The 22,215-nt window shown below is 35.1% G+C and overlaps 2 protein-coding genes across 2 annotated transcripts; both read left to right on the plus strand.

The window, feature by feature from the left end:
• Positions 1 to 15,642: 15,642 nt before the first annotated feature.
• On the plus strand, positions 15,643 to 19,500 carry LOC111903000 (uncharacterized). The gene is made up of 13 exons (XM_023898793.2): positions 15,643 to 15,874; positions 16,458 to 16,510; positions 16,652 to 16,820; positions 16,908 to 16,971; positions 17,069 to 17,148; positions 17,234 to 17,387; positions 17,470 to 17,531; positions 17,622 to 17,696; positions 17,810 to 17,868; positions 18,244 to 18,325; positions 18,595 to 18,638; positions 18,717 to 18,959; positions 19,194 to 19,500. The coding sequence occupies exons 1-13, from the start codon at positions 15,728 to 15,730 to the stop codon at positions 19,210 to 19,212; spliced, it is 1,251 nt and encodes a 416-aa protein (XP_023754561.1). The 5' UTR covers positions 15,643 to 15,727; the 3' UTR covers positions 19,213 to 19,500.
• An 859-nt stretch (positions 19,501 to 20,359) lies between these two features.
• LOC111903001 (uncharacterized) lies at positions 20,360 to 21,959 on the plus strand. The gene is made up of 2 exons (XM_023898794.3): positions 20,360 to 20,983; positions 21,634 to 21,959. Exons 1-2 carry the CDS (start codon positions 20,486 to 20,488, stop codon positions 21,694 to 21,696), a joined length of 561 nt encoding a protein of 186 aa, XP_023754562.1. The 5' UTR covers positions 20,360 to 20,485; the 3' UTR covers positions 21,697 to 21,959.
• Positions 21,960 to 22,215: the final 256 nt, after the last annotated feature.

Here is a 22,215-nt window from a genome sequence, read left to right on the forward strand (position 1 = left end):
TACAGACTTGTAAACAAAACAACTTGGTGGTTCATCCATCTTATGCTCTTGCGCCACTTCCTGTAATACAAATAAAACTGAGTGGGTCAGGCTTGGGAGCCTGGTGAGCATATAGGGTTTTCAACCCACAATAAATAATTATATTTAATTTCCACCAACCAACAATAACCCAATTACCCATTCCCGTTATTCTCACTTTATGTCCCTAAGACAACTAACATAAGGGACCTAGTCTAAGAATATTTCATCGGGGCGACAACACATGCTTCGGGGGTTCCTCAGCAATATAAGTCAAATAAGGCAACCATGAGGGGGATGGAGTACAGCGAATGAACACCCAAGTTCATTAACACCTACAGGTGGCGAGCCTGCTAATGTTCCACAAGACTGTCTAGAAAAGTCTGTGGTCGTCATCTAAACTCCGCTAGATGACTAAATCAAACAACAACGAGGCCTTTCATCTGTTTATTACACACCAACTATCTACCCATGTTCTACCTAACATATTAGTAGATAAAAATATACATTTTTATACATAGTTTAAAAACCTGTATAGCATGCTTTAATCAATACATATTCCACATAACAGATGAGGCACACACACACACACATAACACGTATTTCATAGAGAATAAATCATATCTATGAGATAGAAGAAACTGAATACACATTCACACACATAACCACAAAATTATACACATAATACGTATTCCGTATAAAATACTTCATAATTATGCGTTAGAAGAAAGTAACTACACACTCACACATATAAACAACAATATACTTAATACACTCAAACCATACTTGTATTATTACCGTGTTTATGAATGGTAGTATACACTCACTTGATCAGAAGATGATCGGACAGCACTACGGCTTACAGAAGTAGTAATCCTCAGCAGATCTGGAAGATCTCTACAAAAATCGAACTTCTCACGGACAGAGCTTCGGCTCGGGAATCGCACTTCTCGGGATCTTCGGGATCTCGGGACTTGCTTCGGGGCTCGAGAATATTACCGGGGCTTCGGGGTACTTCTGGCACGCAAATCGAGGTAACACGGGAGAGAGAAAAGAGAAAGATAGCAAAGGAGTCGGCTGCCTTCGGATCCTATTTATAGAGGCTGGAACCTCAGAGTACGCGGGGCGTACGCCTCGAATCGTCATGACTTACGTATCCGAAATACTCGAGTGCGAATGTCAACATACCTCGGTGTACGCGGGGCGTAGGCTAGTACGCGGGGCGTACTTCGGATGAGTCCGATGACTCGTCTTCGGATAATACCGGGATTTAATAATTAAATTTAATTATTAATTATTTAATAAACTTCGAAAATTCATATCTTCTTCATACGAACTCTGTTTTCGACGTTCTTTATATCCACGCGAAGGTGAGACTACGCTCTACAACTTTTGTTTAGACTCCGTCGGCTAATTTTGACTTTATTTTTATTAATTATTTTTAGTAGGCTGGGACAAAAAAACTTCGTTATAAATTCATAACTTCTTCGTTTGACGTCCGTTCTCACCTAACTTTTCATCGCTTCGATACCAACAACAAGATCTTCGATTCTCGTTTAGATTGATTTGACTAAAAACCGCTCGATCTCAAAGCGAGTATTTCGGGCTGCATACCACTAAGTCGAAACTTCAGAAAATCATAACTTCCTCATACGAAGTCAGATTTGGCGCTCTTTATATATTCGGAAACCTCGTTTCAACTACTACAACATTATCCAAAGATATGAAGTTTATTTTACACTTAAATTTTGACGCTTATTTTTATTCTTAATTAATCAAACCACATAATTAAGCAATTAAGCACAAAACACATAATACTCAAATAATACACTTCTATTATTTCGAAATGGGTTACAAAGGTTAACCTAGACTATTACATCAACGAAAATGCCTAGCCTGGAAACGCGGGCGTTACAGACATCCTCAAATTCACGGTCATTTTAAAAAATTTATTTATGCTTATTTAAAAATCAGAGTATCAATTTTAAAGAATAATATTGCAGAATTTGTTCCCAAAAAACATGATAAAAATATTATCAAAGCATTTCCGAAAAAATGTATTTTGTTTATATTCAAACATTAGAATGTCATCGTCAATACAGAAGCATGAGCATAAACAGACCTTACATTCATTTACACTAATGATTTACATCTTCTTTAATCTCTCAGTGTAATGTATCTTCGTATCGACACCTGTGATATAAATAAATTGAGTGAGTCAGGTTGAAAAACTTGGGAAGTACATAGGATTTTCAACCCACAATAATATAATTATTATGTTTAATCATCAAACAATTAACCCAACTTCTCATCCCCATTATTTTCTTTATTCTTATGAATCTACCCTAAGCATCATATATTTTCATTCATTCATTCATAAGGATTGTCATAAGGAATAGATACGAAGTCCATCGCTGCCAGGATTTATCTAACAGGCACTAAGTCCATAGCTGCCATGGTCTTTAGAGTACATCTGGTGAACACGTAGTTCAAAGGTTATCTATTAGGCACAACTGGCAATATTATCCTTTAGGCGCAGCAGCCAGGATTATGATGTTCTCTATTAGGCACAACTGTCAATATTATCCTTTGTGCGCAGCTACCAGGATTTTTATAGTACATCTGATGAACACGTAATTCAAAAACACATACAAGTTGTGGCGTAGTTGCCAATGTTCATCTATAGGGAACTAAGCCCATAGCTGCAAATGTTCATGTATATCATCTTTCATCTCTAATCATTCATCTACCCATCTTTACCCAATATATTTATATGTATAAAATACATATACATTTTAAATCAAATAAAAGTTGTATATTTTTGTTCATCCAACATAGATATCAAGAACACATCTAATATGCACACATAGCATGTAATTTATATTAAATACTTCATATCTATGTGTAAAATGAAAGTAACTACGCACTCACTTGTTAAAGTGATGACTCCAAACTCGAGCAACGCTTTGCTTCTAACAATTTTATTTTCCTTCGACAAAATCTAGTATCATTATCACTAGATTTTAGTCTAATAGTTATTGCGACTGATTATTAGTCTAGATTAATCATTAAGTCAAGGTCTACGAGCAATATTGTTTTTCTTGTATTATATAAGTGTTAAACAATACTTTTCAACTGCTATGTACAGACAGGGGCCAAACATGAAACACTATAGGGTAGGACCATTTTGGCATTTAAGCTATTATGAAATCCAACAACCCTATGCGGCCATTCAAACTAGATTCCGCATACTGCGAGCAGTTAAAAGGTATTATAATAACACTTTGTATAATTTATATTTTATAATACTTAACACATATATTGTTTATAGGTTCATAATAACGATAGTGAACTTAAACATAAGTTATACTTAAAGTAAGTTAAGTATAACTAACTTACAAGGGGTTTAGCTAGGAGTCGGGCTCTACAGGGGAAAAACTTCTGAGCCAAAAGCTCTTCTTCTCGGAGCCTTCTGGCGCTCCGGGCTTCGCCTCCAGCACTTAGGAAGTGTTAGGGAATGAAAGATAGGGTTTGGGGGTATTGGGAGAGAAATAATGGTTTTGGTGTAAAGAAAATGAGAGATTTGCACCTCTATTTATAGGCTGTCCGGGGCCTCTTACGTCGTGAGACATGCCTCTCACGTTGTGAGTCTTGTGTAGGCACCAAGGTGAAGCCTGGTGCTGACACGCGGCACCGGACGCAGGTAAAACAATCAATTTTAAAAAAATTCATAACTTTCGCATACGAGTTTCGTTTTTTACGTTCTTTATATCCACGTGTAGGTATTGAAAAGATCTACAACTATCCTTTTGACCTCATTGGCCAATTATTGACCAATTTTAAATTTAACATTATGAGAATATTACATTGTTAAAGACCGTGTAAAATTCATAACTTCTACATACGGGCTCCGTTTTCGACTGTCTTTTTATCGTTGAACTCTTATTAATGAGATCTTCAATTCTCATTCAGATCATTTTGGCTAAAAATCGATCGATCTAAAATTCGATTTCTGGGTAGTGCACTGCTATGCTAAATCTTAAAAAAAATCATAACTTCCTCAAAAGATGTCAGATTTGGACGTTCTTTTTATGTACGTTCTCGATTTACATATACTACGACTTTCGTTTAAATTGCTAAGGCTAAAAAGTAGTTTATCGCAAACTCACTTTTTACGATACACAGCGTCGTGTCGGTTTTGTCGTAAAACTTCGACGGGTCATAACTTATTCGTTATAAGTCGGATTTTAGTGTTCTTTATATCTCCGGAATCCTTGTTACGACCACTTCAACTTTCTTCATAGATATTGGGTCTATCTATTATTTTATTTTTGACACATATTTTTATTGTTATTTTATTACATCGTTATAAGCACATAAAGCACATAAATCATATAATACTCAAATAATTCCTCTTCGTTAGTTCAAAATATCTTACAGTTGTTGACCCTGACTATTACATCATTACACTAATGCTTATCCAGAAACACGGGTGTTACATGGCGTACTCTATGAGTACGCTTAACGTACTAGCCCATTAGTTGATCGCGGGTTTCACCCACGTACGCGGGGCGTACGTGGAGTAAACATGACATACGTGGTGCATCTGCAAAACCTAATTTTTAGGGTTTGCACCCTATTTAAACAACTTAAGCCACCTCTTGGACATTTATTGACCAACCTTTATCTCTCTATACCCTGAAAATTGAGACTAATTCCTTGTTCGCATATGTATGTGAGTCAAGTGAAGGACTAAAGGATCTAGTACACTTTGATGTGTACAAGTCATATCCACCACAAAGAATGATAAAGGTTATTCATCATAATTTACTAAAAGTTTAGTAAATATGGTTATACTTACAAGATTAAGTGTAATTCTAATACCTTGAAAAGTTTCAAGGTATAGGAGAACGAATAAGAAGAATCGATTAGGCAGAAACATAAAAGTTTTCTCCAATCTGAAAGGAAAGGATAATACTTTAGTATCGTGTTTTATGATCATCTTAATGATTATGGAACCATGTTACAATTGATCCTCAAATTACACCTTAATGCATTTACATGACTAAGAAAAGGTATCGGAAATTGTTGAAGTGGTTAAATCAAGAAGGTGAGTCATACTTCGTTCCAAAATCGATTCTTAAAGTTATACTTCGAGATTGTGTCTTGAGTGACATATCCTAAGCAGGTTTATAACACATCATGAAATGTGGAGTAGAAAAGTTTTCTTACTCATGCACATTTGAAATTGGTAGTTGTGATGTATTAGATAAGACAAAGACCAACTAAGACCAATTATATGAAGTGTTTTTCTTGACAAGAACCCGCACTAACTCTTGAATATCTGTTTGTCAAGGAATGTTTCTTGACAAGAGAATCTTATATGTCAAGAGGTTAGTGGGAGCCTTAAATATCTTGAAAAGTTTCAAGAACTAATCTAAAGTAAACATATTGTTAATTTCTAGCACACGACTTGACGTTTGTAACCCATCGTGTAGACATATTCTTGTTTATGTGCCATTCCAGTTAAGTCAACTATGCATTGAGTTTTATGAGTCCTCATTTGATTGCATAAGGCAAAGCACCTTGATCAGTAAAAGTACATTGATCAATATGGGTGAGTTGCTCAATAACTTGGAAGCAATGGTAGGCCCTTGTGCTACCAAATGGCAAGAAATTAAGATTGAACAAGTTTAGTCCATATGAGTTTGGATTTGTCACAAACATTGTCTTGTGATTATGGTTATGACAAATTCACATGGATAGGAACATATGCACTATAAAATCTAAATGGCAAATGTTTATCTCCGCTTCTTAAAAGGATTGTGAGGAAACGCTTTCACTAAGTAGGTTTAAGGGGATAGTGATTGTGTTAAGTGTGTTCTCAAATTCGATTATGATTATGACATCCCTCTTCATAGTTCAAATTGTGAGAAATGGAGAAATGAGAAATAGTCTGAACATTCGGGACTTACTGTTGTAAGTTCTAAAATAGTTTAAACACACATATGAGCTATCTAAGGAAAGGAGTATGAGTTTGAGAAGCCTAGATAAAGTCTTATCGAAGCATCTCGTATCAGAAATTTGAACTTTGGAAAGAAAGTCAATAAGTATTGATTTCTAGAAGTCCAACTAATTTTTGGGTACATGTAAAATCTAGTGGGAGCATAAGTGTTATGCTAGTAAGGACATAATTATTATGCTAGTGGGAGCATAATCTTTATGATAGATGTTGCGAGTTGGCAATGCTATTTATAGGAAACAAAGTTTTGACTTGCAAAGTCGCAAAGTTTGAATGTTGTTTTGCTATTGTAATGGGGAGGATACTTATACTTTATTTCGAATCTAAAAGTTTAGATTGAAGTGTTAATCAGACTTAGTCATGAGTATATATGAATAACAGGTTGAAATGTTTCAACATTGGAAATTCTAAATATGGAAATATTATAGCAAATGACTGTCAAGCATCATATCTTTATGTAAAACATTATGAATCGTATTCCATATGTTTCGGGTATAGGATCAATTGCATATGCTGTAATATTCGACCATTTTGTCTATTCCAAATACCTAGGGAATTAAGAGGGAAAAGGACCAGAACCGGATATGACTAAAGTAGTTAAAAAACCATCAAGGACAATCTAAGGTTCGTTAAGGATTGGTCACTTGTGGGGCAGTTGGAAGTATAGTAAATGAATGGATCATATTGACCTTATAATGAATAGATAGGATTCTATTAAGAATGAGTTATCGTATGGTAAATATGGAAATGTTTCCATAATGGGAGTTGGATATTAAGAATCTATGTGTAGGTTAGAAACTTTTATGCAAGAAGGATGTTCAATTGAATGTACTTTAATGTGAGACTTCATATCTATGGAGTTGTCTTGTAACAATCTCCAAATGGAACGCTCTGTAATATCAGTGACAAAGCCTTTGCGACTTTGGTGCCTTGACATTACAAAAGGATAATTGCATGTAAGTTTAGATCTGACGGTATTCTAATAGTGGTAAGAATTTTGTTTTATTACACTTATAACAAGGATTAGGGGATTGTGAAATGAGCATCATTGGAAATGTGTTCGACTGATCTATTTCACAAGGTAATAACCATAGGCAAACATAGTGTGCATGCTTGGAGCATGGCAAAACTAGTGTTTTAATTCAAGTATTGAGTTGATTAGTCGAAACATTATACAATGAATAATGTGTAATCAATATGGGTGAGACTATATTAGATTGGATTATTCTTGTGTTTCTCTTTGCATGTTTTACTTCCCGAATAATAAGATTATTCAAACATCCATAGTCAATCATACTTTGGAAGTAAGTAATAAGGTAAGACTATCATGAATCCGACTGCAGATTTTCTAAGTGTTTAGACATAGCACAAGTTTGTTGCAGTGTTCATGAGTACTCTTGTAATAAGATTTGAGTATTGGATTAAACCCACACTCATCTGAATCACTTCATGGATTTTATCACGAGTGATTATGAGACGATAATATCTTATATTTTTGAAACAGAAACATATGAATTGTAGTTTACAAGTCGGTTGCACATTGATTATACGTAAACGCACCAGTAACTTGGTGTTATAAAACGTATTGTTGTGTGTGATTTGATGAGTAAATTGAGAAAGCATATGAGTCGAAGTTTATCCATTCCTTTTACCCTAATAGGGATAAAAGTGATATCAGTGGGCCCCTTGATGATTTATTGATGACACCCTAAGCCCTTGGCCAAGCCTGGACTAAGGTGTTGTTTGTTTTTTAGAAAAAAACCTATTCAAACCTCTTATTGTTGCACGGCGCAGCACATGTTTATTTTTTAGAAGTCTTCTGAGTCAAAAACATCTGCGCGTGCTCTGTTTAGCGCATCACTTGTACTGCCTCTTCCAACCTCTTCTTCTTTTTTTTTTATTGTTGGAATTTTGATTATATGTTGTTAAAATTTTATTTCACATTTTTTTTCGTTTATTCTTGTTGAATTTATTTTTCGTTTTTTTATATTCAATAATGATAATTTTTTGATAAAATATCATTATTTTTTACTAATATATCTTTATTTTTGTTGAAATATCATTATTTTTTACTGAAATATCATTAATTTTTACCGAAATGTTATACATTATTAAATTTTATGTATTAAAAAGCTATTTCCGGTTTATAAAGTTAGTTTATTTTAATTTTTTAATATCTGCAGCAGTATGCAGATGTTAAAAAAACTAACACGCTTCTTATTACAATATATATGCAGCCGTTTGGTCTACCTCTTCTACCACAAAGGGTTGCAGAGGTGGTCCGCAGACTTCTTGAATTTTTGCTTCAGAAAATCAAACAGCACCTAAGTTGATGTGTTCAATGTAGTATGTTGTCAATCGTCATAAATCGGAAGTTGGGAAACAACACATGGACATAGAGAATGATTATAATCCATGTCTCAGTCCATATAATATCTTGTAGAATGGAGGAATATTTGACCCCTTATCTAAAGGAAGTGTTATTTATCAGAGTTCAACAGTGACTTTTGAGAGCTACGATTGCTAATCGGATTTTGAAGTCGTACTTGCAATAATAGTTATTAGACTTGTCCAAGTTGGAGACTATTTGAGTAGGTTTCTAAGCCCATAACTATAATTGGTATGTACTTGACCTGATAGTAGCATGGTCCATTTTGAGTTGCATTCACCAGAACAATTTGATAGGATGGATATTTGAGAAAGAGGTTATTTGTGATTTATTAATATATTATAAGTATAATATATTAATTGAGAAATCATATTATTTATTTATTATTGATTAAGAATTAATTTGGAATTAATTTAGTGATCAAAAGAGACTGACTAAATTAACGAGGACTGATTATGTAAATCAGTGATACATATGGTTTGGGCTAATGATGCATGATTGATTTGTGATGGACTAAGCTTATGAGACAGTCCATGAAGTCTTAGTCCAAATCAATTGTTGGATCATAAGCCTAAGTGTAAGAATTAGAGTTTACAGGTGACTCTTGGAATTCTACACTATATATGTAACCTCTAAGCCCCTAAAATGTAACGACCATAAAATTCCAACCAATTTAAACTTTTCAAAAACAACCCGATTTCATAAAATTATTACAAAAAGGTTTTCAATACAATTATTTCAGAGTATTCCCAGAATCACTTCACAAAACATAATCATGAGGAGCGGTATGATCATGCCTTTGCCTTGCCACGGTCTCCTGAAGAACCTGAAAAACATTAAACCACAACTGTAAGCCCGAAAGCTTAGTGAGATATCCCCAAAATACCAACCATATATACCATACACACATAACATGCCATAACATAACAGAACACAGAACAGCCATGCACTTCGGGTCTACTGTGTGACTGGTCCGCCGCACCGGCCAACAGTCCACCTGGTCCACCCTCCGAGTCTAGCCATATACGTCGAGTCTATAGTGTGACTGGTCCGCCCGCACCGAGCCTTCAATCCACCTGGTCCACTCTCTGAGTCTACAGTATGACTGGTCCGCCCGCACCGGGCCTTCAGTCGGTCTGGTCCACTCTCCGAGCCTCGGCACGTCTGGTCCGCCCTCTTGGGGCCTGCAGCCTATCCGGACCGCTCGCTGGGCCTTCGGGATAACCGGTCCGCCCTGGGTATGTTGGCCTACAGCACAAAGCAGGTCCCGCCTCAACCCAACCCCAGTCCAACAACCATGTGCACATAAACATTCAATCATATAACATATCGCATCCAATCAAGCCGATCTAACATATCACATAGCATAACATCATCCTAACCAGGATACCGACCTAACCGGTCACTAGCATAGCATCATCCTATGTACCAGGATTCCGACCTTAACCAGGTCTCTAACATGTACCATCCTAACTACTAGGATGCAACATAGCAAAGCAATAACATAACAACGATACCCGGATCACAATCTGATAAAGGGTCGGCCTTGGTGCCGTAGACCCTGTTGATATAGTGAGGATAACTCACCTCGCAACTGCCGACTGAACAGATAAACCCAAGCTGCTCCGACCACTGATATGATCTCCAACACTGGCCAACACCAAAACTCTGAACTCAAAAACAAAAGCCAACAATTACCAAAATGCCCTTGGAAATCAACTGGTCAACCCTTGGTCAAAGTCAAAGTCAAAGTCAACCCCTGACTGACTCTACTCGCCGAGTCAACCCGATGACTCACCGAGTCCCCATGCACAAAACTTCCCCAATCCGCGACTCAACTCGCCGAGTCACCCCGAGACTCGCCGAGTCCAACAACTCTGAGTCCTTTCACACTCGACTCACCGAGTCATCCCTTGACTCACCGATTCACAGCTCAACCAGAAGAAAAGTTAGGACCTCACGACCAGACTCGCCGAGTCCAAGGCTATCTACAACCAACTCGCCGAGTTGTTCTTCCAACTCGCCGAGTTCCTGCCCATATTCAACCAACTCGTCGAGTTGTTCTTCCAACTCGTCGAGTTCCAGTCTATCTTCAAGCAACTCGTCGAGTACACCTTTGTGACTCGCCGAGTACCCCTAGATCTGAAACCATACAGAGGCTTTCCAAGCCATGCAGAAGCTCTAAACCATAGATCTACTCTTTTACAAGCCATCCATCGCATAAAGTGGCAAACTTTATGTGGATCCAAAGAGATCTAGGCATATTACACTCTAGGGCTAGGGTTTGGGACAAAAGAACTTCACCAAACACTCAAGAATCGGGACTTTATGACATATATGACCATCACAAGCTTAGATCTGAAGTAGCATCCTCAGATCCAAGCTTCTATCTCAATTTAGATGTCATATCAACCACCACACATGAACCCATGAAGAAAATAGCTTAAGGAAATGGTTCCTTACCCCTGGAATGAGCCCAACCAACTGTAGATTCCTGATCTCCCCAAGCTTCCTGATACAAGCCTCCAATCTTCAAGCTTAAAGCACCAAAGATCCTTCTCCAAGCTCTAATTCACTCAACAATGGGGTCTCCTCACGAATTTAGGGCTTCTGGAACTCAAGGAATGGTAAAGAGGCTGGGGAGAAGATATGATGTTCTTTATACAGGGCTCAACCCTCGAAATTAGGGTTTTCTCCACTCAGCATCAACTCGTCGAGTCCATCCATGCTACTCGCCGAGTTGGTCACTTAACACGCGACTAGAGTCGCGACCCTACTCGCTGAGTCCACTTGTGGACTCGCCAAGTTGCCCTTTCCCATTTACACTTTTAGCCCTTCAACTCTACTCTTGATATTTCGGGATGTTACATAAAATCGGCACCCAGAGTATTCTAATATGATATAGCTGATTTTTGGAGCTCCAAGCTCTCTCTCATTATCATCCAATTGTTGGTGGTGTTTTGTGAAACATTTGAGGCATCACACTTGAGGTGCTAAGCTCTTGAAAGACCAAATTCTACAGGCTACAACAAGAGGTAATCATCTAACTTGTTTTTATGATTCAAATATCAATTTTGTATGCTAGTTATGCTTCACGCTTTAGGAAAATAATATTGCATGTATAATTGGAGAAAACTTAGATCTAAAGCATTAGGGTTGTATGTGCACCATATGGATGTTATAGTGCTCAAAACCCAACACTTATAGCTATAAATCCTGAACGTTCAAAAATTTCCTTGCCATTTCTCACAATTCGAACTGTGAAAAGGGATGTCGTAATCATATTGCGAATTTGAAAATGCAATTATCACAACCACTAATCATAATGATATTTATCAGATCTTTAAAATCTACTAGTGAAAGTGTTTCCTCATAATCATTTTTATGAATTAGAGCGAAACTTTTTTCCACCTAGATTTTATGGTGTATGTGTCACCATCCATGTGAATCTATCATTTTCAAACCTACAATCACAAGGCAAGGTTTATGAAAAACTCAAATTCCAATTTAGCTTTCATGGAATGAACTTTACTTGTTCTTAATTTATTTCCCTCTGGTAACACAAGGGCCTACCAACGCTTCCATGTTGTTTAAGCAACTCACCCCCATTGACCAATGTACTATCATTGACCAGCGTGCTCTGCCTTTTGCAGTCAAATGAGAACCATAAAACTCATAACCATTGCCAAATCAATTGAAAGGTGCACAAAAACAATAATGTGTCAACTTAACACGATAGGTTATCAACCTCAGGTCATGTCCTAGTGATTACTAAAAGGTTTATTCTTGATTGACTCTGAAACTTTTCAAAATCAATAAGACTCCCACTAACTTCTTGACATATAAGTTTCTCTCTTAAGGAACATTCCTTAACGAGCAAAAACAAATATTCAAAAGTTGGTGTGGATTCTCGACAAGAAACACTTCATGGAATTTGTCTCAGTTTATCCTTTGTTTTAACCAAAACATCATAAATTCCAATTCCAAATGTGTTAGAGTAAGAAAACATTATTACTCCACACTTCATGAGGTGTTATAAACCCACTTAGTACGAAATTAGCTTCAAGATACGGTTTGTAGTTACTAAAGCATGACTCTAAAACCTGATTGGATACGAAGTATGACTCATCTCTTTATTGAACCATTTCAACAATATCTAATTCCTATTCTTAGTTAAACATTTGTGATATAGTTGCACAACCATTAAGATGATCATAAAACATGATACTAAAGTAATCTCATCTTCTTTTAGATTGGAAAAACTTTTATCTTTCCGCCTAATTGATTCTTTTTATTTGTTCTGCTACTCTTTGAACCTTTTCAAAGTGTCAGAATTATGCTTAGTCTTATAAACACAACCATATTTACTGAAACATCAACAAATCATGACAAATATAACTATTGACCCTTGTGGTGGCTCTAAATAGTCCACATCAATATGTACTATATCAATTAACCTTTCATATGAACATGTGATCAATGAATTATTCATAGTCTTCCAAAGACCAAGTTTCTCATACATCACACAATTCGAATTGCATGACTCCAAGTTTCTATCCAATTGAAACTTGAGTGATAAGAATTATTTATCACTTAGTTAATTATGACATTTCCACAAATGAAATAACAAGAATCAAATCCACAATTAATATTATTAATGATAGAAATGTAGCCACCAAATTTCATAAATGTCATTGCAGAGAAATATAAAGTAAACCAACCTGATAAACCAAAATTTCACTTTTATTGATAATAAATGAAAATTTGGAATTTGTCCTTCTAATGCTTAAATACCACCAAAACCCTAAAAATTAGGGTTTCCTCCTGACATTAGTACGCCCCGCGTACATAAGTTTACGCCCAATGTACTAGGGCGTGCCCTAGTACGCTCAGCATACACACATGTACTGTTAGGTGCATTTTATGCACCAATTTTGTAGCTTTATTTCATAAAAGTACATTGCATATAAGCTTAAACTCATGCATTTTGCACGTTTTTCGGGATTTTTCATGAGGCAATTTCATTAACGCATTTTTGGGATATTTCAGAGACTTTTGGAGGTAGGATCTTGTCTGAGGAGGTAAATAAGAGTTGCGGACAAAATTCCGGGACTTGCGGAGCACCGGGGATGAAGATATCAAAGAAATGAAGATTTTGGCTTTTCAGAGATTTACACGGCCGTGTAAATGGAAGCCTTGTGTTTACACGGGCCGTGTAAACGAAGACTCTTGAGTGTTCTACTTTTTGCGTTTACGCGAGCCACGTAAACGACAATGTTAATTTACACGGGCCATGTAAACGTAAATGTGGGTTTTAAAGCAGTTTTTCACATTTCTTAAAAGGGGGAACCCATTTTTTACTTTGGGGGTCGACTTTTGGAGCAGGGAAGACTATTTTCTTGAGGATTTTGAAGTTGATTAACACTTGGGAACATTTGATTTCATTTTGTAAGAACTTTGATTTCATTTTCTAGATTTGTGATCTTGTTTTAGCCATGAGTGGCTAGAACCCTAGTTTCTCTAACTTTATGTCTTGACTTCTTAGTTGATTTCAATCATGTGACTTGATGATTGCTTTAAATTTCTATCTAGTGAATTTGATTTTGTTTCAATAAAATGTTTGATTCTAATTGTGATTCTTATTGGCCATTTGAATTAGGGTTAGGTCATTCAAGTTATTTAATTGAAAAATCCGTAGTTGTTTTGTAAATTGGACTAGGTAACAAGCACTAAACTGATTTCTATTGAATGAATTTAGTGTAAATCTTATCCACACATTATTACGCTCCCGAGCTTATGAGGAGTATTAGGTGTTGTTGGGAGCATTCACATAAATCTTATTGCAACCTTTTGATTTATATCTAAGAGCTTGTTTAGAATTAAATTAGAAGGTTAGGTTATTTTCATAGAGCTTGTTTTGAATTTGACAACTTGGTGAATGAGAAGTGTTAGAGCTTGTTAACACTTTCAAGTACCAACTTAGGTGGAATTGAGTAGATATCATTTCATATTTGGAATCACATTGCTAAATTGTCTTAGATAGAGTTGGAGTTATCACAAATCCTGAATTTTATTTAATTTAATCGATCATTTACTTATTGCCTTATCCTCGTGTTTAAATCATTGCATACCAACCCCTATTTATGTGACCATTATTGTACCTTGCGCAAAAAGGTATAAGCATTTGTCCCGTGTCTCTGTGGATCGGCCATGCTTACCTTGTATTATATTTTAGTGCAAAGGAGCAGTGTTTTTGGAGTCATTTTGTAACCCTTTATTTGTTGGGTTTGACACCCCTAACATGTACGCTTGGTGTACTACTCCTGTCCAAATTACGAAATTGCCACTAGGGCTTTAAAGCATATTTCTTGGACTCATGGACCACTTTGACATGAAATAGAATTATATGGATAAATTTAGAAATACCTAAACTTCAGGATGTTACACAAATATTACATCGATGTGAAAAGTAAAAACAGAAACCCGAACGACCAAACACGATGATAACATAATATTAACCATAACAAAATGAGTAAAATTCTTTTTCTTAGATTTTAAAAAATGTTGTACATAAATAATATTACATTCAAAATATAAACTTGAAAATCCATCAATGCAATATATAAAGTTCTTACCTTCCTAATACTTATTAGTTAATGCTACAAAGAAACGAAGTTATGTAACCTAACTACATACTTAAGTAGCATTAGCCATTAAGGCCTTCCCATTTCTTTGATTTTTGGTTGAAGACTAATCATAATGATATCCCTTTTGAAGTAGTTGAAAGACTTTGATACCAACCTTTAATTCTTCTTAATATATTTCATAATCAAGTACGAAAATAACGATAACAGGCAAAACATTTCTATTAACCAAACAATTATTAAATAAGATATATTGAAAAGTTTTATAAGTTTCAAATGAATATGACAATTAAATAAGTAATTAAGTATAATAAGTTGAAAAACATTTGAAAGGTCATCAAAGTTTCAAATATATGATTCAAAAATTTTGGCTTCTATTATAATACTCCTGTATAGATAGAAAAAAAAAAAAGACAAATTAGTTATTTTAGTTTGGAAACAACAAAAATCACAACAAAACATACCGAAAAGGACGAAATTGAAAATTTAAAACTCAAGGGACTGAAACCAAAGAAATAGGCAAAGCACCGGCACCAAATTTGCAGTTTTCTCTTAAATGTATTATATTGTCGATGGGGCTCTGCCTTGGTTCAGATTTCTCCTGAAAACCAAACCACCAAAACCCTAAGCACTGCGTGCTTGAAATTCCTTCAGATGGATGCAATAAGAAAGCAGCTAGATGTGCTGATGGGGGCAAATCGGAATGGAGATGTTAGAGAAGTCAATCGGAAGTACTACGATCGTGATGTCTGCCGTCTTTTCTTGGTCGGCCTTTGCCCTCATGAACTCTTTCAACTCACTGTAAGCAAACCAAAACCTTTTTCTTTTTATCTGCACATACCGCATACGCACTCGTAAATTATGCGTTCTGACATGAATTTGCGTCTTAGGGTTTCTAAATTATATTGTTGCTACACGAAGTAGGTTATGAGGATTGGGAAAAACCCTATTCTGCAAAGGCAGCAAAACAGATCAATTCATTACAATAGCTCTCTTCTACATAATTTATTTCGTACTTTAGAGGAATCGGAGGTTTACAACAGTTGAGACATGTAGCTTAAAAATGGAAATGACGAAAGCTTGTTTTAAAATCTTCCCTAGGCTGAATTTCATCTGTTGGTTCAATAAGGAGCCATTGACCTCTTTCTTGGTTTGTCATAAGAACTTTATAAGAAAAGTAGGCTGTTGGATAATTCATGGAAGCTCTATTGGCATTCCTGACATCAGTTTAACAAGGAATGAACTTATGAACTATATTGTAATTGAGTTGCATTTTCTGGTTTATTATAGGCATCTAGTGCATATATTTGAGCTATTTTATATTGTTTTGGTGACAAACTTTGCTAAGCTTACTAAAAAAATTTCTTTTTTTTGTTAACTCCAGAAAATGGACATGGGACCATGCCCGAAGGTGCACTCATTTCAGCTGAGGAAAGAGTATCCTTTTTCCCACCCTTATGATATTTTACTGACTTTTATGTTGATTATGGTCTAAAAGTCTAAGAACATTATGATTTGTAGACATTTTATGCTTGAACATTAGGGTTTTGAATATCAGTGTTACTTAACTGCAATCAGATACCAAGAAGCTAAGGCAAAAGGTCAAGATAATTATGATAGAGAATTGGAGGATGTTATAGACAGACTCATTGTTGAATGTGACAGAAAAATTGCCAGAGCTCTTAAACGTCTTAGTGAAGAGGATGCTAAAGCAGCTATTGCTATTTCTGTGTCAGAGGTTACACAGGTGGATTGAACTTACCTAATTTACCCTCATACATGTCTCTTTTACTTCATCTTCTTTGTCTAATTTCCCCATTTGCTAAATGTGCAGACACCTGAGATTTTTGAGTTGTCAAAGCAAATAAAGGAGAAGCTAAAAGAAGCTGATCAAAATGGTAATTCCTTTTAGTAGCAATTAACAATTTCCCATTTTATCTTTTTAATTCACCCATTAACTCATGATTTATGATTGTTTTCTTACTTACTCTTCAGATCTGGAAGGAAAAGCAGATATGAAGATTCGAGCTCTTGAGATGGTTGAAGAACTTAGAACTCAAAGAGCAGATAAACAGGTACAAGTGCTTTTCTAGATCTTTCAAAATAATCATAGTAAAAGATAACTAATGTTTTTTATTTTATTTTTATTTCTATTATCAGTCAATGCTATTATTAGATGCATTCAACAAAGATCGAGCTTCTTTACCTCAACCTCTTCCAAATCCTCCACCATTAGCACCATTGCCTGTTGCTACTCCTGATGCCAGAACCCAAGAATTAATCAATGAAAAGCTGAAAAAAGCAGAAGATCTTGGTAATAAAGTTAAATTTTTAAATTTAATTTTGAGTTCTATTTTCATATGTTTGATGAAATTAATTTGTAATCATTTTTCTAGGTGAGCAAGGAATGGTTGATGAAGCACAAAAAGCACTGGAAGAAGCAGAAGCACTCAAAAAGGTTCACCACTTTCCTAAAATATACATCTTCCAAATTTATTTTTTATTTTTTTTAAATTTCTTTTCTTATTTTCAATATTTTTTTTTGTAGCTTTCAATGCATTTACCTCCTCGTCAAGAACCTGTTACAGACTCCTCTAAGTATACTGCTGCAGATGTGCGAGTTGTAAGTCTTCTATACATTTTTTTTAATCATAAATTTCCTTTTTTTTAAAAAAAAAACTGATTAAAAGATTGTTAGATAAAGTTTAAGTAGCATATTTTTAATATTTTTTTCAGACTGATCAGAAGTTACGTGTATGTGACATATGTGGAGCGTTTTTAAGTGTTTATGACAGGTAAATTGTTTTATTTTTATTTTTATTTTTATTTTCTACATGGTGAATATTTTATTGAAAATAGTTTATTATATAAAAAAAGATGAGACAAAAGAAGTAGTATTTGGGGTTTAAATTTAAAGTACACTTCAGTGTTTGACCTGGCAATTATACCTCCTTGTCACCAGCAGGCTTTTGGGCCCAGTTTTACGAGGATATTCATTCATACTTTTGCAGCTAAAGAATGTGCGTTGTTTTTAATTTCTGATCATTAGATAAACACTTGTTGGACAATTTTTTACAATATTATTATTTTTTATTTGTTATAAATGCGTCATTTTTTTTTCAATCAATGAATTATTACTTTTGTTATTTTTTTTTTCACGTCTCTCTCAGTGATCGCCGCCTAGCAGATCATTTTGGTGGAAAGCTCCACCTTGGCTACATGCAAATCCGTGAAAAGTTAGCTGATCTTCAGGTATTTTTTATTTATTTATTTATTTTACTTTAAGGTTTAGGTTGAAATTAGCCATCTAACTATTTGATGTGTCCACATTTGGTCCCTAAACTCTTCCTTGATGGTCAATAATCGCGTAATCAGTACAACAAAGTATATGTTTTTGCTCACAAAATATCATTATTCTATTAAAATATTAATGGTATTTTGTGAACACAAAGTTCCAGTTGCTTTTATGTTGGTGGGATTTCGTCTTGTTAAGCACTTGTTTTTTGTTTTGAAAATGGCAGGAAGAGAGAAACAATAAAAGGAAGGCGCCTGAAGAAGATAGAAGGTATACTTGTTATTTTATTTGAAAATTTTGAGAGATTATTTATGGTGTGAGAATTACATATATTTTGTGGTGTTACAGATCAAAAGAACGAATCAGGGAAGTGGAGCGGGAAGGAAGCAGAGATAGAGATCGTGACCGAGCAGGTAGCAGAGAGCGTGCACGGGACCACGATCGAAGGAGCCGCGACCGCCATAATAATGACCGTGACCGTGAACGTGATCGTGGGTATGACCGTGATCGGTCCCGTAGCTATGACTCGAGGAGTCGACATAGATCCAGGTCACGCTCAAGGGAACGCGCTCGGGATTATGATCGTCAAAGGTACCATTTTTTTATTTATTTATAAAATGGACTTGTTGGTTAGTGTTTGGTATTATATGATGGAATGGAATCACAAAGGAATGGAATGAGGAAGGTAATTAGAAAACTAAATAAAATTAAATCCATGGATAACGTAAAAAAATTTATTTTTGTAACCAAACTTTTAATCAAATAGTGATAACTTCTCCATTCATCTGATCCCATTGTGATTAAATTTGAAAACTTTATGAGCAGGCGTTATGATCGACACTAGCCATGAAGTAAAGCAGATGAGAAAGAAGGTTTCTTTATATTGGTTGGTGGTGTTTTAACCTCAAATCAAATTTACAAGTGCTTCTAATTTGGTACTAAAAAAAGAGACTTCAATTTGTATTTGTTTTTGTTTTTGGATTTCCTTATTATGTTTCCTAGCGCAGCAGCTCTATGTATATTAGTGTTGCATATTTGGAGTTATAAGCGGGGGATTGATTGTGGCATAACCCAAAATTCCTAAACCTTTGTATTCCTGTAACTTTAGTTTATGCTCCAGAGTTACTTTTCATGGGTTGTTGTTTTGAACATCACTTTGATGGAGTAGGAGTGTAGGACAATTACAAAATGGTCTTTCAACTTATACAAGAATTGCAAAATGGAAACATCACTTTCCCCTGTTAAAATCTGATAACGCTGAAAGGACAGATTAGTAAGTTTGATGCTGTCAGTCTTATCAAACGCCACACACATTCGATAAAATTTTGTTGATTCATCTCCAATAATTTTCTTTTGTGTGCCAAATGCTAAACTTATGTGTGACTTGTCTGCAATGTGAAATCTCAAATTTTTACGAGTTGTGGCGAACCATTTCATTTATAAGGTGTGATTTGAGATGATAATTTTGTATGTGTGTGTGTGTATATATATATATATATATATATATATATATATATATATATATATATATATATATATATATATATATATATATAAAAGATGTGATTTGAGATAATTATTTATTTTTATATACATATATAACTTAAGGCCAGATATTGTTAAGGCGTGATATCATGAATCATGATGGCCATGATGAGTGACGGCAGACTTTTTAGAACCTTGTAAAATGCCAAAGACATCTAGAAAAAGAGTAAAATATAATTACTTTAGTATGCACATTTTGTTTCAATAATTTTCTTTTTCTCTCTAACAAACAGAAAAATACTACAGGGATTGTATTTTACACCATATTGCCCATGCACAATAAAAATTTATGAAACCTGAACTTTTTTGGGCTTTAATAAAAAAAGAAAAATGAAAACCAACCCATAGGGACTACTTTTGTGGTATCTTCTAAAAAAATAAGACCGGGGAGTTTTGGTGCAAAACACATTGAAAGTATGGCTCCAAAAGCGGGGACTATAAAAAGGTATTTTCGCTCTCAATTTCCCATCTCGATTTCAAAAACCTCTTTCCCATTTCCCCCTTTTCCTCGTCATAAACCCTAACCTAGCACAACCTACCAAAATTCTTCAAGAATCACTCAAATCAAAGAAATGGGTATTCATCTTCTACCCATATTCATATCCTTGTTGTTCACCACCCTGCAATCATCATCATCAGCATCATCACAGCAATCGATTTACGACGCCCTTAGTTCAAATGGTCTCCCAATCGGCCTCCTCCCGAAAGGAATCACAAACTTTACAATCGACCCATCAACTCAACGATTCGAAGTCCATTTAAACAGATCATGCAATACCAAATTCGAAACCAGCGTTCGATTCGATTGGAACTTCTCCGGGTCTCTAAGCTATGGCCAAATCTCTAATCTCTCCGGAATCGCGGCTCAGGATCTTTTCCTTTGGTTTCCTGTTCAAGGCATTCGTGTAGACGTTCCTACGTCTGGTATCATTTACTTTGATGTCGGTGTTGTGTTTAAGCAATTTTCTCTCTCTTCGTTTGAAACCCCCAGAGATTGTACCGAATTTGACGACGTTGATGCTTCCAGAACTGAACTAACTGTACTTAAGGACCATACTCGTGGCTTTCAGGTTAGCTACTTTCTATACATCCCAACATCCTTCAAATTTGTACACTTTCTCTGTTGACGAAAATCACTCTCCAAAATCTTAAAATTCTATTGGATTTCATCGCAAGATGCATGGAATTTGTTAAAAGATTGCCATATTATCTTCCCTTTTCTAATCCAAGTACAAACAATTTTTGTAATTAGTCACTAAACTTAGGAAACTGGTTATATGGGTCATCTGGTAATCAGGTGTTTTCAGTATCTTCCTGTCACCTAGTTGATAAAGTATTTGTTTGGTCACCTAATTGGAATAACTTGTTTGTTTAGCAACCAAATTGACATATGATCGAGCCAACATGCGATTTTTGAATCTTGAACAGTTTTTTTTTCAACCCCCAAATCAACAAGAATTACCAATTTATTTTCAAGAATTTTGTTAACCATATCTGGCTATAAAGAACTAAAATGGAAAAAAATAAAATAACTTCGTTGGAATCTTTAAAATCAAAAGTGGACATATATATTATTGGTTCGAGGGTACATTAAGATAAAAGTTTTGCACCCTATTTGAAGGTTTTATTTGAAAGTTTTTTGAGTTTAGTTTGGAATTTTTTTTATACATATTGGGGGAAAAAGAAAAACATGGGGTTAAATATCATTTCTTTATTGCAGGACAAAAGTGCAAAGCTTATTAAGCAGCATGGTGAGGGGGATGAACAGAGGGCCATTGCATAACTTTTAGAACAAACAGTCAAAAGATTTGAAGAGTGTCTGGATCGATAATTCTAACTTGAGTTGGGTATTGTTCGGTTTTATTTCTGAGTGTAAAGTTGACAGATTAGAAATGATTTGTGTATGATGTGTTTGTTCTTGAATGACTTAGTATGGTGGTATACATGTACATGTAGTCATGTGTTTTGTTTGAAGATTGGGGTTATGTAATACAGTATATTAGTAAGTGAATGGAAAAAATATAGAATGCTATTGGCTTTATTGAATGTACTGGTTGTATTGTGATGTTTAAGATGATTTGATAACAATTTTAATCTGCTAAAATATATGGAGACTTTGGGTACTATTGTGTGTGCAAGAACACGTATTCAGCATAAATTTAGTGACTAATATCGATTACAGGTGTATAATTTGTTTCGAAATCTAACAATATCTAGGGTATTAAGTTCAATGAAAATTGATATGTAGTTTATTAAATTCTTGTGGATTTGAACGATTACAAGTGTATAGTTTATAAAATTC

Source organism: Lactuca sativa, chromosome 9, assembly GCF_002870075.4.
Source record: "Lactuca sativa cultivar Salinas chromosome 9, Lsat_Salinas_v11, whole genome shotgun sequence".
Taxonomy (NCBI): Eukaryota; Viridiplantae; Streptophyta; class Magnoliopsida; order Asterales; family Asteraceae; genus Lactuca; species Lactuca sativa.

Bases quoted from the DNA above. Each gene is read 5' to 3' on its own strand.
- LOC111903000 (XM_023898793.2), top strand. From the start codon at position 15,728: ATGGATGCAATAAGAAAGCAGCTAGATGTGCTGATGGGGGCAAATCGG. The intron at 16,511-16,651 runs GTATCCTTTTTC...AACTGCAATCAG, and splicing joins TCATTTCAGCTGAGGAAAGA to ATACCAAGAAGCTAAGGCAA. The intron at 18,326-18,594 runs GTATTTTTTATT...TGAAAATGGCAG, and splicing joins AAAAGTTAGCTGATCTTCAG to GAAGAGAGAAACAATAAAAG.
- LOC111903001 (XM_023898794.3), top strand. From the start codon at position 20,486: ATGGGTATTCATCTTCTACCCATATTCATATCCTTGTTGTTCACCACC. The intron at 20,984-21,633 runs GTTAGCTACTTT...TCTTTATTGCAG, and splicing joins ACCATACTCGTGGCTTTCAG to GACAAAAGTGCAAAGCTTAT.